This window comes from Schistocerca americana, chromosome 4 (genome assembly GCF_021461395.2).
Source record: "Schistocerca americana isolate TAMUIC-IGC-003095 chromosome 4, iqSchAmer2.1, whole genome shotgun sequence".
Classification (NCBI taxonomy): Eukaryota; Metazoa; Arthropoda; class Insecta; order Orthoptera; family Acrididae; genus Schistocerca; species Schistocerca americana.
Window position 1 is genome coordinate 581,227,439 of NC_060122.1, and position 13,202 is coordinate 581,240,640.

At 41.5% G+C, this 13,202-nt stretch overlaps 1 protein-coding gene across 1 annotated transcript in view; it reads right to left on the reverse strand.

The window, feature by feature from the left end:
- Positions 1-13,202, reverse strand: part of LOC124613625 (nephrin-like) — a 715,499-nt gene that overhangs the window by 79,605 nt on the left and 622,692 nt on the right. The window contains exon 7 of the mRNA XM_047142340.1: positions 11,714-11,858. Within this exon, the coding sequence (XP_046998296.1) occupies positions 11,714-11,858 (145 nt within the window). The remainder of the gene's footprint in view (positions 1-11,713; positions 11,859-13,202) is intronic.

Genomic DNA, 13,202 nt, shown 5'->3' on the forward strand with positions numbered 1-13,202 from the left:
GAAATTTGTCATGAACTGCTATATTTATATATGATGATATCAAGGTAAATATATTGTTTGTTCTCTATTAATATCTTTCATTTGCTTACTATCCCTATCAGTAGTTAGTGCCTTCCATAGTTTGAATCTTTTATTTAGCTGGCAGTAGTGGCGCTCGCTGTATTGCAGTAGCTTGAGCAGCGAAGATTTTTGTGAGGTAAGTGATTTGTGAAAGGTATAGTTTAATGTTAGTCAGGGCCATTCTTTTGTAGGGAATTTTGAAAGTCAGATTGCGTTGCGCTAACAAAATATTGTGTGTCAGTTTAAGCACAGTCATGTATAATTGTTCTAAGGGGACGTTTCATATGTCGACCCTTAGCCTAGGATACCTCACTGGAATCTTCTGATTTTTTCTTGTAGTTTGTGTATTTAGTGTAGCTTTTGTTTATTGCTAGCGCGTAATTGTAGAGAGAATCTCCTTTGTAGTTGTAGCCTTTCATTGTTGTACAGTAAAACAGTTGTGGCATGCATATAGATTTGCACCAAGTATTTCGCAGCTACGCTTGCAATTAACTAGATATTATTTTCAGTGCTATTTTAATGTGTTCTCTTATTCTTGATCTTCAAATTGTGTTTTTCTGTGTTATCGTGTGAAATATTGTGACAATTATGGCGTGTGAAAAACGTAACACTAGGCTCCAAACTAAACTGAGAAATAATAGTGACGACGAGCGTAGCTTATCAGCGCCGCAGAGTAATGAATTTAATAACGTTCAAAGTAGTAATTTGGTAACTGTGCACAGGGAAATGGAGTGGGCGTCAAACAATGGCGTGGACAGTGAAACAATTAGTGAAGAGGGAAGCATTATCGATCGATCGGTCGGCAATAGCTCGCCTCAGGAAGCCGAAATGACACGACACGATCTCGCAAATACTGTAGATTCAGGTTTTGGATCCTCACCGTTTTCTCAAATAAGTCAAGACACATTTTCTGCTTGTCAAAATGTGAATGTTTCTGGTGTAAATTCACTGCCGAAAAGCACTGAGGAACATGTTTCAGACACCAATGCATTGTTATTACAATTAATACAACAAATGGGACAAACACAGCAAAAGCTTCAAAAGTTAGACACAGTGGAACAAAATCTTAAAAAGTTAGACACAATGGAACAACACCAGAGACAAACACAGCAACAGTTAGACACAATGGAACAACACCAGGGACAAACACAGCAACAGTTAGACACAATGGAACAAAATCTTCAAAAGTTAGACACCACACTTGAACAAACACGTGAAGATTTAACTACTGAGTTACATAACATTGAATCGAAATGTCAAAAAGTCTGTAATGACGTAAAAACACAAATTTGTGAGCATTTTCAACCTATTTTTTCGCGGCATGAAAATGCATTACAGAATCACGCAGCAGCCATAAAAGAACTGCAAACCATTGTTCATGAAAATCATGAGACCTTGTGGGCTAAAATTGACTCAGTTGCATCTACTGATTCGGTTAAGCAACTTGCAAAAACTCAGGAAAACTTAAAGGACACAGTAGATTCGATTTCAACACAAATGGACACTCTGAAACTTGGTTCAGAAAAACACACTAAGGAAATGTGTTCACTATCGGAGAAAGTAGCTGAACTTTCGGATCAGGTTACTAACTTATCTACAAAGGTAGATGATGATCTGAATGACACAAGACCTGTTGCCTTCACTGACACAGAAGAGTATGAACAAATTAGAAAATTCAAACAGAATCAAAATCAAATCAATACACAGTACAAAAGAGAAATTCGGGAAGTACAAGATCAGCTGACACAGGTAATACAAGAATTACGTATTTCAGAGGATACTCGCGCCCCAATACGGGAAGAGGGACACAGAAATACGGAACAGCCACAAAATAATAACACAGGGCATTTCGGAAGTTATGAAAGAAATTGGCAATGTGCACCGAATTTTGAGATGGAACGGCCGACACGACCTAACAATGACCGATATGCGACTCGCCGACATGATGATTTTGACTATAAGCTGTTCATTACTACACGTAAATTCAAAACATTTAAGAATTCTGGCAACGACATTCATCCACAAGCATGGCTCCATCAATTCTCGCATTGTTTTCCTCCCAACTGGTCATTAGAACACAGATTAGAATTTATGTGTGGCTGCTTGGAGAATGAACCAGCTGTAAGAATGCGATCGGTCATTCACGATTGCCACAGTGAAGGAGAATTTTATCATGCCTTCCTCTCAGCATATTGGTCTCAAGCTACACAAGACTGAGTAAAACATAGCATCATAATGATGAAACGTTTCGAACAATCTGAATTTTCCAGTCTTATGAAATATTTTGAAGACATGTTGCATAAGAATCAGTATCTTTCAAACCCATACAGCCCCTCAGAACTCATCCGCATTTGCTTAATCAAACTGCCTGAACATTTACGACATATTATTTTGGCAGGACGTTGCAAAGACAACATTGAAGCATTTCAGGGACTCTTACAAGAATTAGAAATTGGCACTGACAATCGCGGAACGCGAAACCAGGAACACAACAATTACAGGTCACATCCGTCGCAATTCCGCGATGAAAGAAGTAATAACTTGACACGACAAGTCTATTCTCACAACACAAATCGTGACCAAAACAGACACCACCCGTATGACAACCGTTGGCAGAGTAGTAATAACTACAGGGAAAGATCACCTCCCCGTGGTAATGACTATCACAGAGACAATAAGAGAAACAGACAATATGGGAACCAAAATAAATACTATCAAGGGAGACAGAATAACTTTAGACGCAACGGACCAGCGCGCAGTTACGATTCAGGGAGAAATTCTCCACCATGTGACCGACAAGAAAGAAACTATGGAATCTACCGACATGACGACAGACGATATGATCGTAACGACAGACCTGAATTGCATCAGAACTGGCGGGATTCAAACAGAGCAGGGCCTTCTCGTCAGAGTGAATTTGTAGAAGTTAGGTCTCCTAATCCCAATAACAACGTGCGCCAACAAAGAGACAGACAATGACTCGCGCAGCAGGCAGCCGCGTGCGCCCGCTGGCTCCGAGAAAAATAACATAAGACGCTAGCCTGGAGAAAAATTTTAGCATTCTTTACCGATGTATACAACATGATAATTGCTTTGAAGTTGAAACTCTGCGTACTAGGAAGAGTAAAGGTTTACACCACATTTCACATGTAAAACCATTTATTGAAAGATAATCTGCTTTTTAACTTTGTCTTCGCCATATAACTTTTCCCTTTACATTACTAGTATGCTGTGTTAGACTTAAGAAACTGCTAACATACAACAATGTTTGAAGTTAAATATCCAGTCTAGAACCTAGGGAACATTTTTAAACAGAAATTACGAATGCATTGTTATAGTGAACAGACGACACAGTGTTGTATTTGTACATTCTTGCTTGTTAGTTGCACGATTACGTAACGACTATCAGGCTTACATACTTAGGACACATACTGGTACTGCTAATGAGATTTTAATGCAACATTTTGGTTTACTTGAAAATACATTCTGGGTTTAATGTACTTTCTGTGAGATACCAGACGACACAGTGGTTAGTTTAAGTGACAACTACACGGTTTTTCAAGACACTTCTAATGAGTGACAATTTACAATGTTGCTTTTGTAGTGTTTCAAAAAAAATGGTTCAAATGGCTCTGAGCACTATGGGACTCAACTGCTGAGGTCATTAGTCCCCTAGAACTTAGAACTAGTTAAACCTAACTAACCTAAGGACATCACAAACATCCATGCCCGAGGCAGGATTCGAACCTGCGACCGTAGCGGTCTTGTGGTTCCAGACTGCAGCGCCTTTAACCGCACGGCCACTTCGGCCGGCCTGTGTAGTGTTTCTGTTTTATTGCTGCACAGTTTTTCTGTTTTATTCTGCAAAGTAAAACATGTTTTAGTAGTAACTTTTGTGGTATAGCTACAATGAGATTGCCTTTTCCGTAGCACAACAATACGTTACAGCACAGTACTTTCTTCATCATGGCAATAAGCGTAATAACTAAGATATCTATATACACTCCTGGAAATGGAAAAAAGAACACATTGACACCGGTGTGTCAGACCCACCATACTTGCTCCGGACACTGCGAGAGGGCTGTACAAGCAATGATCACACGCACGGCACAGCGGACACACCAGGAACCGTGGTGTTGGCCGTCGAATGGCGCTAGCTGCGCAGCATTTGTGCACCGCCGCCGTCAGTGTCAGCCAGTTTGCCGTGGCATACGGAGCTCCATCGCAGTCTTTAACACTGGTAGCATGCCGCGACAGCGTTGACGTGAACCGTATGTGCAGTTGACGGACTTTGAGCGAGGGCGTATAGTGGGCATGCGGGAGGCCGGGTGGACGTACCGCCGAATTGCTCAACACGTGGGGCGTGAGGTCTCCACAGTACATCGATGTTGTCGCCAGTGGTCGGCGGAAGGTGCACGTGCCCGTCGACCTGGGACCGGACCGCAGCGACGCACGGATGCACGCCAAGACCGTAGGATCCTACGCAGTGCCGTAGGGGACCGCACCGCCACTTCCCAGCAAAATAGGGACACTGTTGCTCCTGGGGTATCGGCGAGGACCATTCGCAACCGTCTCCATGAAGCTGGGCTACGGTCCCGCACACCGTTAGGCTGTCTTCCCCTCACGCCCCAACATCGTGCAGCCCGCCTCCAGTGGTGTCGCGACAGGCGTGAATGGAGGGACGAATGGAGACGTGTCGTCTTCAGCGATGAGAGTCGCTTCTGCCTTGGTGCCAATGATGGTCGTATGCGTGTTTGGCGCCGTGCAGGTGAGCGCCACAATCAGGACTGCATACGACCGAGGCACACAGGGCCAACACCCGGCATCATGGTGTGGGGAGCGATCTCCTACACTGGCCGTACACCACTGGTGATCGTAGAGGGGACACTGAATAGTGCACGGTACATCCAAACCGTCATCGAACCCATCATTCTACCATTCCTAGACCGGCAAGGGAACTTGCTGTTCCAAAAGGACAATGCACGTCCGCATGTATCCCGTGCCACCCAACGTGCTCTAGAAGGTGTAAGTCAACTACTCTGGCCAGCAAGATCTCCGGATCTGTCCCCCATTGAGCATGTTTGGGACTGGATGAAGCGTCGTCTCACGCGGTCTGCACGTCCAGCACGAACGCTGGTCCAACTGAGGCGCCAGGTGGAAATGTCATGGCAAGCCGTTCCACAGGACTACATCCAGCATCTCTACGATCGTCTCCATGGGAGAATAGCTGCCTGCATTGCTACGAAAGGTGGATATACACTGTACTAGTGCCGACATTGTGCATGCTCTGTTGCCTGTGTCTATGTGCCTGTGGTTCTGTCAGTGTGATCATGTGATGTATCTGACCCCAGGAATGTGTCAATAAAGTTTCGCCTTCCTGGGACAATGAATTCACGGTGTTCTTATTTCCATTTCCAGGAGTGTATAAAGCATTTCACTTTTGTTTATCATGGGGTAAGTACATTGACTTCTGCAGAGCTTAGCTTTCGGAGGACGATAACTACGACACTTCCACAGAGATTATCTTACAGCAAGACGCATATTTAGAGCTACAGGACACGTATTTGAGTGATTAATTTTGTACTTAAAACATTTATTTTTAAAGATTTTTGAATTACAAAGAAAGTTTTCCGTGATACATTTCATTCCATTGCTGTAATCTGTAACACCTGAGGGTATAATTACAATAATCCTCAGGGGGGTACACGCTTACTTTGTGTACCATGTGTTTGGCAAGCACAAAGAGCCCTAGCTGATATGGTGTTTGCTTATACAACTTTACACCTCGGTACCATATTTCTCTAACACACAAATTACACAGCTATCTGATCATTTAACTGAGAGAGACAAACTTTTTTATTACGTCAGTGACATGTTTACGTAATTACACCGTTGTATAACTTCACACTTACGAAATTGTATTTTGTCTGTACTGTGTGAACTGTTCATATTTTTTTGGACCCATTGTGATACTATGAGAGCTTTGAATGATATATTTGGTAAGGGAGCATGATTTTAAAGTACGTTTGAGGCAGATGACACTTTTGACATCAGCAGAGAATTTTTTTAATTATTGGAGGAAGCTACGACGATTTTGAGATTTGACTGAGGTGTTATGATGTTATTTTTACGACGACGATGTGTATTATGCTGCTGAGGTATGTTTATGATTAATAGGCTGAGGCTATATGAGTTATTTGATTATGCTTCATATTTATAATGACGAAATATTGACGAGTGTCGATGGATACGTATATGTGTAATAAGGTAAGGAGTAATGAATAGTGGGTAGGGACTCTTGACTTGTGAAACAGGATGTTGGAAACGAAGAATCGTACTTTAAGAGTTATGAAAGGTGTGTAAATGTGTGAATGTATCACAACGCCGGCGAAAATTTTTTTGGACACTTATATTTATAGGATTTTGTTTCTACAGATTTGCAACGCTAATTCTTGACCTGTGAAATATTTTTATGTGAGACTGTCACTGTAGCGGAAACTGGTGTCGTAAATATTTCCGTAAGAAAGTTAAGTGACCACCTGCACGTAATGTGTCGTGGGCACGCAGCTGTGTCAAACACCTGGAGAACAAGCCATTAGGGCGTGCCTTTCCGGAAGCACAGGTAGAAAAAAAAAAAAAAGAAAAAAGGCAGGCCTTTATCCTCGCCATTGACATTCCTTTAGAGAAAATATTGCAAATGCGACACCCTCATTACTTCCATTAACCTTGCTATTGACATTCCTTTGTAGAAAGCATCGCAAATATTACACGCTCATTACCTGAAAACATATGATTACTCGTACTTTGTGCTAATTACTGCAATGCTTATGAATTGATGGGAAATATTCGTACATCTGCACACCTGATTATGACAAGTGTCTTTCTATGGGAGTTGAGAGCTACTGACTTACGAAATGCCACATGACTATTGAATGATGTTTTTATGCTTTGGTTTGCGTAATTGCTTATTTCATTTCACATCTGTTTTTCAGCTGTGTTGCAGCATTGGTTTCATAAAATAAAATTAAATGCATTTGCTAATGTGAACACTTTCTGTCAACAGATCTATTAAATAATAATTTTGTGATCCACATTCTTCAAAAAAGGAGCACTTGGAAAGGAAAGAACAATAAGAAGGGACTAGTAACAGTAACTGCATGCATAATATTCTTTTCTTCAAGTACATGGTAACATTTCTTTTACAATGAGTTGTTGTTGTGCACCACTTTAATTACTTAGACATTAAGATGTGATTATACATTTCCCTTATCTGCATTGTTATCTTTAGTGTACTATTTTTTCTGCTTGAGCTTTGTCATGCTTAGGTATACGTAATAGCATTTACTGCTGCTGTTTGCCAGCCATAGTGTTAGTGAATTTGACTTTGTATTACTCTGTTAAGCTTTTCTTGTTGCTGCACATTGGCTCATATTAGTTGTAATTTTGCATTTTTTCTGTTAATTTAGATTTACTGTAGCTTGCTTTGCAATTTTCCATTTTTTTGGTCATTGCTGTTTGTGTTACTTATTTTGTGCTGCTGCATTGCCTCGTTCCTTAGTTTAGCATCTGAGCTCAGTAGATTTAAGTTAGCTTAAGAGGGGGTAGCCTCTAAGAGAATGAGTTGCGATGAATAGGAAGAAATGCATTCAGAAGTTATACGAAAAAAAGTACAGAAAACGGGTTTAGGTAGGATTTTCTTGGAAATAAATGTTGAGGTAAGAAATGTGTGAACATATAAATACAGAAAGCATGCTTAGATATAATTTTTTTGGTGGAAACAAAGGATGAAATAAGAGGAAAGATATATGAAGTTTTGGGTTGGACTGCAGTACCACATGTTACACTGAAAACGAACCCTATCCTTTCCTATTGGTGTTATCCCACTATGTGTTTGTGTACCCTTGTGTATTTGTTTTCTTCCTGTCTCTGTGTAGTTTCATAGAATTTTTTCTTCTTTTAATATTAAGCTACACTCACTATGATGAGGAATACTGTTATCCTCGAATATAATTGGCATTAATAATATGTTATTTACTTTGTAAAGATATTAGACATTATTAATTCTGTTCTGTTTAATGCTCATGTGTGAAGTTGATGTTTCGAAAGTTACTCTGATCTTTTATGTATGTACTCATGTCATAATTCCTGTAACACTGATGTATATGTTATTTCGATTCTTTTGTAAAGCCCGTATTACTACAAATGTTATCTGTACTATTATGTTCTTTAATGATGTATTTGTACCTTTGTAATTGTATTCTTATGTTATTAAATTGTAATTGTCACCAGTTCATGATATTAGTAACTTGTTAGTTACATTTCACTGCACACGTTTCTGTTGGTCATAGTATATGGACAATATGTGAGAAGTAGGGACTGTTAGTGTTTGCACGTGTGTTAATAATTCAGCAAGGGACTGGATAACAGCATTGCTGGTTCTAAGGACAATTTCAAAAACTTTGTGAGTGCACAAGTGGTGGTTTATGGACTTGCTATATCATCCGCAAGACTCTTCAATGGTGGTTGTGCACCTGCACAGTCACAACAGATGGCTGCTGGCTATCTCTACAAGGACTACAGTGGGTCTGCATCTTTGATGACCCACCAGTACCATTATCTCTACAAGGACTACAGTGGGTCTGCATCTATGATGACCCACCAACGCCATTATCTCTACAAGGACTACAGTGGGTCTGCACCTCTGGTGGCCCACCAATACCACAATCTCTACCAGGACTCCAGTGGGTCTGCTCTGTGATGACCTACCTACCAATATTCTTCCAAACTACGACTGACTCTGCTGTGGGTTTGCTCTGTTGTGGCCCATAACCTGTCAGCATGTCAAGAGTCAGCACTGTCTTTCCGTTGGAAGGACAACAATACTTCTTCAAGACTGCATGGAAATCCACTGTGTGCAATTTCTTTTACTAATGAAACTTTGTGAAAAAAAACCTGTAATTACTATTATGATGAATGATCAGAACTATCTTTATGGACTGTGAGAAAATTTTAGCTTTTGACCAACATTGTATCAATAAGTGTGTGCATTTGATTTCTTTGTTATTGTAATTATGAAAAATTTTATCAAATCATTATTGGCCACTGCCCAAAAAAAAATTTTTTTGTGGGGAGCATGGGGGCTATGTAAGTAGGCTGTTTATGTTTTCTCTATGTAAGTAGGCTGTTTATGTTTTCTTATTGGCAACGTTACGTAGCGCTCAATATGAAAATCACTGGCTGTGCTGTGTGCAGTCTGTGGCTAGTTTGCATTGTTGTCTGCCATTGTAGTGTTGGGCAGCGGCAGCTGGATGTGAACAGCGCGTAGCGTTGCGCAGTTGGAGGTGAGCCGCCAGCAGTGGTGGATGTGGGGAGAGAGATGGCGGAGTTTTGAAATTTGTCATGAACTGCTATATTTATATATGATGATATCAAGGTAAATATATTGTTTGTTCTCTATTAATATCTTTCATTTGCTTACTATCCCTATCAGTAGTTAGTGCCTTCCATAGTTTGAATCTTTTATTTAGCTGGCAGTAGTGGCGCTCGCTGTATTGCAGTAGCTTGAGCAGCGAAGATTTTTGTGAGGTAAGTGATTTGTGAAAGGTATAGTTTAATGTTAGTCAGGGCCATTCTTTTGTAGGGAATTTTGAAAGTCAGATTGCGTTGCGCTAACAAAATATTGTGTGTCAGTTTAAGCACAGTCGTATATAATTGTTCAAAGGGGACGTTTCAATACAATGCTGTGCTCCAAACTTACATTCTCAGAAATTTCTTCCTCCAAGGAAGGCCTATGCTTGATACTAGGAGACTGCTCTTGGCCAGGAACGACCTGTTTGACAGTGCTAATCTGATTTTGATATCCTCCTTCCTCCGTCCATCACTCGTTATTTTGCATCCCAGATAGTAGAATTCATTAACTTCATATACTTCGTGACCATCAATCCTGATGTTAAATTTCGCGTTTTTCTCATTTCTGCTATTTCTCATTACTTACGTCTTTCTTCGATTTACTCTCAGTCCATATGTACTCAGGAGACTGTTCATTTCATTCAGCATATCATCCGCGAACCGTACCGCTGATATCCTTTCACCTTGGATTTTAGTTCCACTCCAGAACTTACTTTTAATTCCATTATGGCTTCTTCGATATGATATTGAACAGTAGGAGCGAAAGACTGCAACCCTGTCTTATAATCTTTTTAGTCTGAGCACTTAGTTCTTCGTTATTATTCCCTCTTTGCTCCTGTACATATTGTATATTACCCGTCTCTCCCTACAGATTTCGCCCTATTTTCCTCAGAATTTAGAACATCTTGCACCATTTTACTTTATCTAATGCTTTTCCAGGTCAAAAAATCCTATGATTGTATCTTGATTTTCCTTTAGTCTTTCCTCCATTATCAACCGCAACGTAAAAATTGCCTCTCTGGTGCCTTTACATTTCCTATGGCCCAAATGCTTGTCATCTAACACATACTCAATTTCTGTTAAACTGTTCACAGTAACGCATTCTTTGCCCTACCTCCTACTCATATCGAATCCTGCTCCCGTTATAACATTTTCCGCTGCTGTTGATATTACTCTTCTGACAGAAACCCTTGGTTTCTTTCCATTTCACTTCACCGACCCTTACTATATCTAGATTGAGCCTTGCATTGCCCTTTTCAGATTATCTAGCTTCCCTACTACTTTCAGGCTTCTGACATTCCATGCCACGACTCGTAGAACATTATCCTTTCGTTGATTATTCAATTTCTTTCTCATGGTTACCTACCCATTGGCAGGCCTCTACCGGAGATCCGAATGGGGGGACCACTTCGGAATCTTTTCCCAATGGAGAGATCGTCAGGACACTTCTTCAATTACAGGTCACGTGTCCTGTGGATACACGTTACTTGTCTTTACTGCAGTGGTTTCCATTGTCTTCTGCAACCTCATGTCGTTGATCATTGCTGATACTTCCGCCTTTAGGGGCAGTTTCCTACCCAAAAGACAAGAGAGTGCCCCGAACCTCTGCCCGCTCCTCTGCCCTCTTTGAGAAAGGTCGTTGGAAGAATGAGGATGACTTCTTATGTCGGAAGCCTTCGCCCCAAAGAGTGGTGATTAATCGAAATTTTAGCAGTCTGCACGCATACAGAACTGGAAAGGTAAGCATCCAATCAAACAGACAGGTAATAGAGAGTGTCTTTACCTAATGAATAGTAGTAACATGAGGTAGTAAGTCAGTGCATAGAAGATAGGAAAACCTTCAGAAAGTAAGAAAATTCAGACACAAAGAAGAAAACAAAAGTTGAGTGAACATTTAACAAGGCAATTTAAATGCATAATTGTGTCCAACAGCCACTGACAAGTCAGTCTCGATGTACGCAACCCTGCTTTTTGAAAGAGAGACTACTAACTAAGGAGCGAAATGCGACTATTGGATGATGGTCACGCAAGCTAAATACGGAATTTAAATCTCTATGGTTGTTTAACATAAGATAGGCTTTGGACATTACTTTCTCTACAGGAGACGTAGGCTGCTATGAACCGCAACTGCATGTCTCTTTGAGTTGTATTTTTGAGCGCAATTAACTAGCCGTTTGTGAACGCGTGAATACTGCTCCAAGGCACAGATTGAAGGCTGCCGCCGCCAGAGGACTGGGCTACTCACGGTAGATGTCGAGCTTCCAGGAGTCCTCCAGCGAGCTGTCCGGGATGAGAGGCGTGCTGGCGCGGCACGTCAGCAGCTTCCCGCTGTCCTCCATGGTCGGTACGAACGTCAGCGTACTGGTGGTCACGTTGCCGTCCGGACTCGACTGCAACAGGCACCGCCGATGTTCCAAATATACTTCACCGTCGAGTACTGGCCCACATGGTTTCAGTGTATTAAACTGTGTGTGTTGAAATATCAACCCATTAAATACATGCTGTAGAGCAATTTTGATTGGAGGGAGGGGGGGGGGGGGGGGGGGGGGAGACGAACCAAAGGGACGGTTATGTTGAGTAAAATAGAATTTTGGTTTTGGTTTTCTTTGACCACTGGACACTTTTTTTCCTATGTATATCTTTTATATCAAAACTCAGAAGTTAGCACGGGGTATTCGAGTTCTTATCCACTATCGAGCCGAGTTCTGTTCGGCCAAATACCAGGAGAGTTGGTATTGGGGCAGAAAGGATTCCTTTTGGAATGTTTTTAGTTGGTGTTTCCAGATATCGGTTCTGTTTTATTTCCAAAGAAAAACTTCTCGGGAAGCTTGGTCGGAAACGGGGGATTTATGAGATATTTATTACCCTCCACAATTTGATTAATGTAAATAATGAAATTTTGGGAGTACATTTGTGTAGGTAAAATATTTAATGGATTAACACTACAAGAACGTACATGCATTTTGTTGTACAGATGCCAGATATCAGATTGTTGGAAGGAGTACCACACCTGTTGCAGTTGGTCGATCAATGCAAGTTTTCGTCCGATGAAATCCCATATTTGCTTGGTTGCAGACAGATCTGGCGATCGAGCAAGCCAATACAACATGTCGACACTTTGTAGAACATGTTGGGCTACAACAGTGGTATGTGGCCAACGTTATTCTGTTGGAAAACACACCCTGGAATACTTTTCACGAATGACAGCACAATACGTTGAATCATTAGACTGACTTACGGTTTTTCAGTCGGGGTGCGTGGGATAACCACAAGACTGGTCCTGCTGTCATACGAAATCGCAGCCCAGATCATAACTCAACGCGCAGTTCCAGTGTGTTTGGCGCACAGACAAGTTGGTTTCATGTGTTCAGATTGCCTCCTCCTCCTCCTAACCGACACACGACCATGGGCGGCACCGAGGCAGAACCAGCTTTCATCAGGAAACGCAACAGACCTCCACTCCGCCTTCAACAAGCTCTCGCTTGATACCACAGATGTCGCAAATGGGCTGTTGTTTGATGTCAATGGAACTCACGCTACATGGCGCCTGGGTCGGAATTGTCCTTGAAGTAACAGATTTGTTACCGTTCGTTTTGTTACGGTGGTACCACCTGCTGCTGAAATTGCAGCTGCAGATGCACTTACTAGATGTGCCAGAGCCATACACCGAACAGGATGATCGTCCTCTCCGATTGCCATGAGGCCGTCCGGAGCCTGGTCCTCTTGCGACTGTA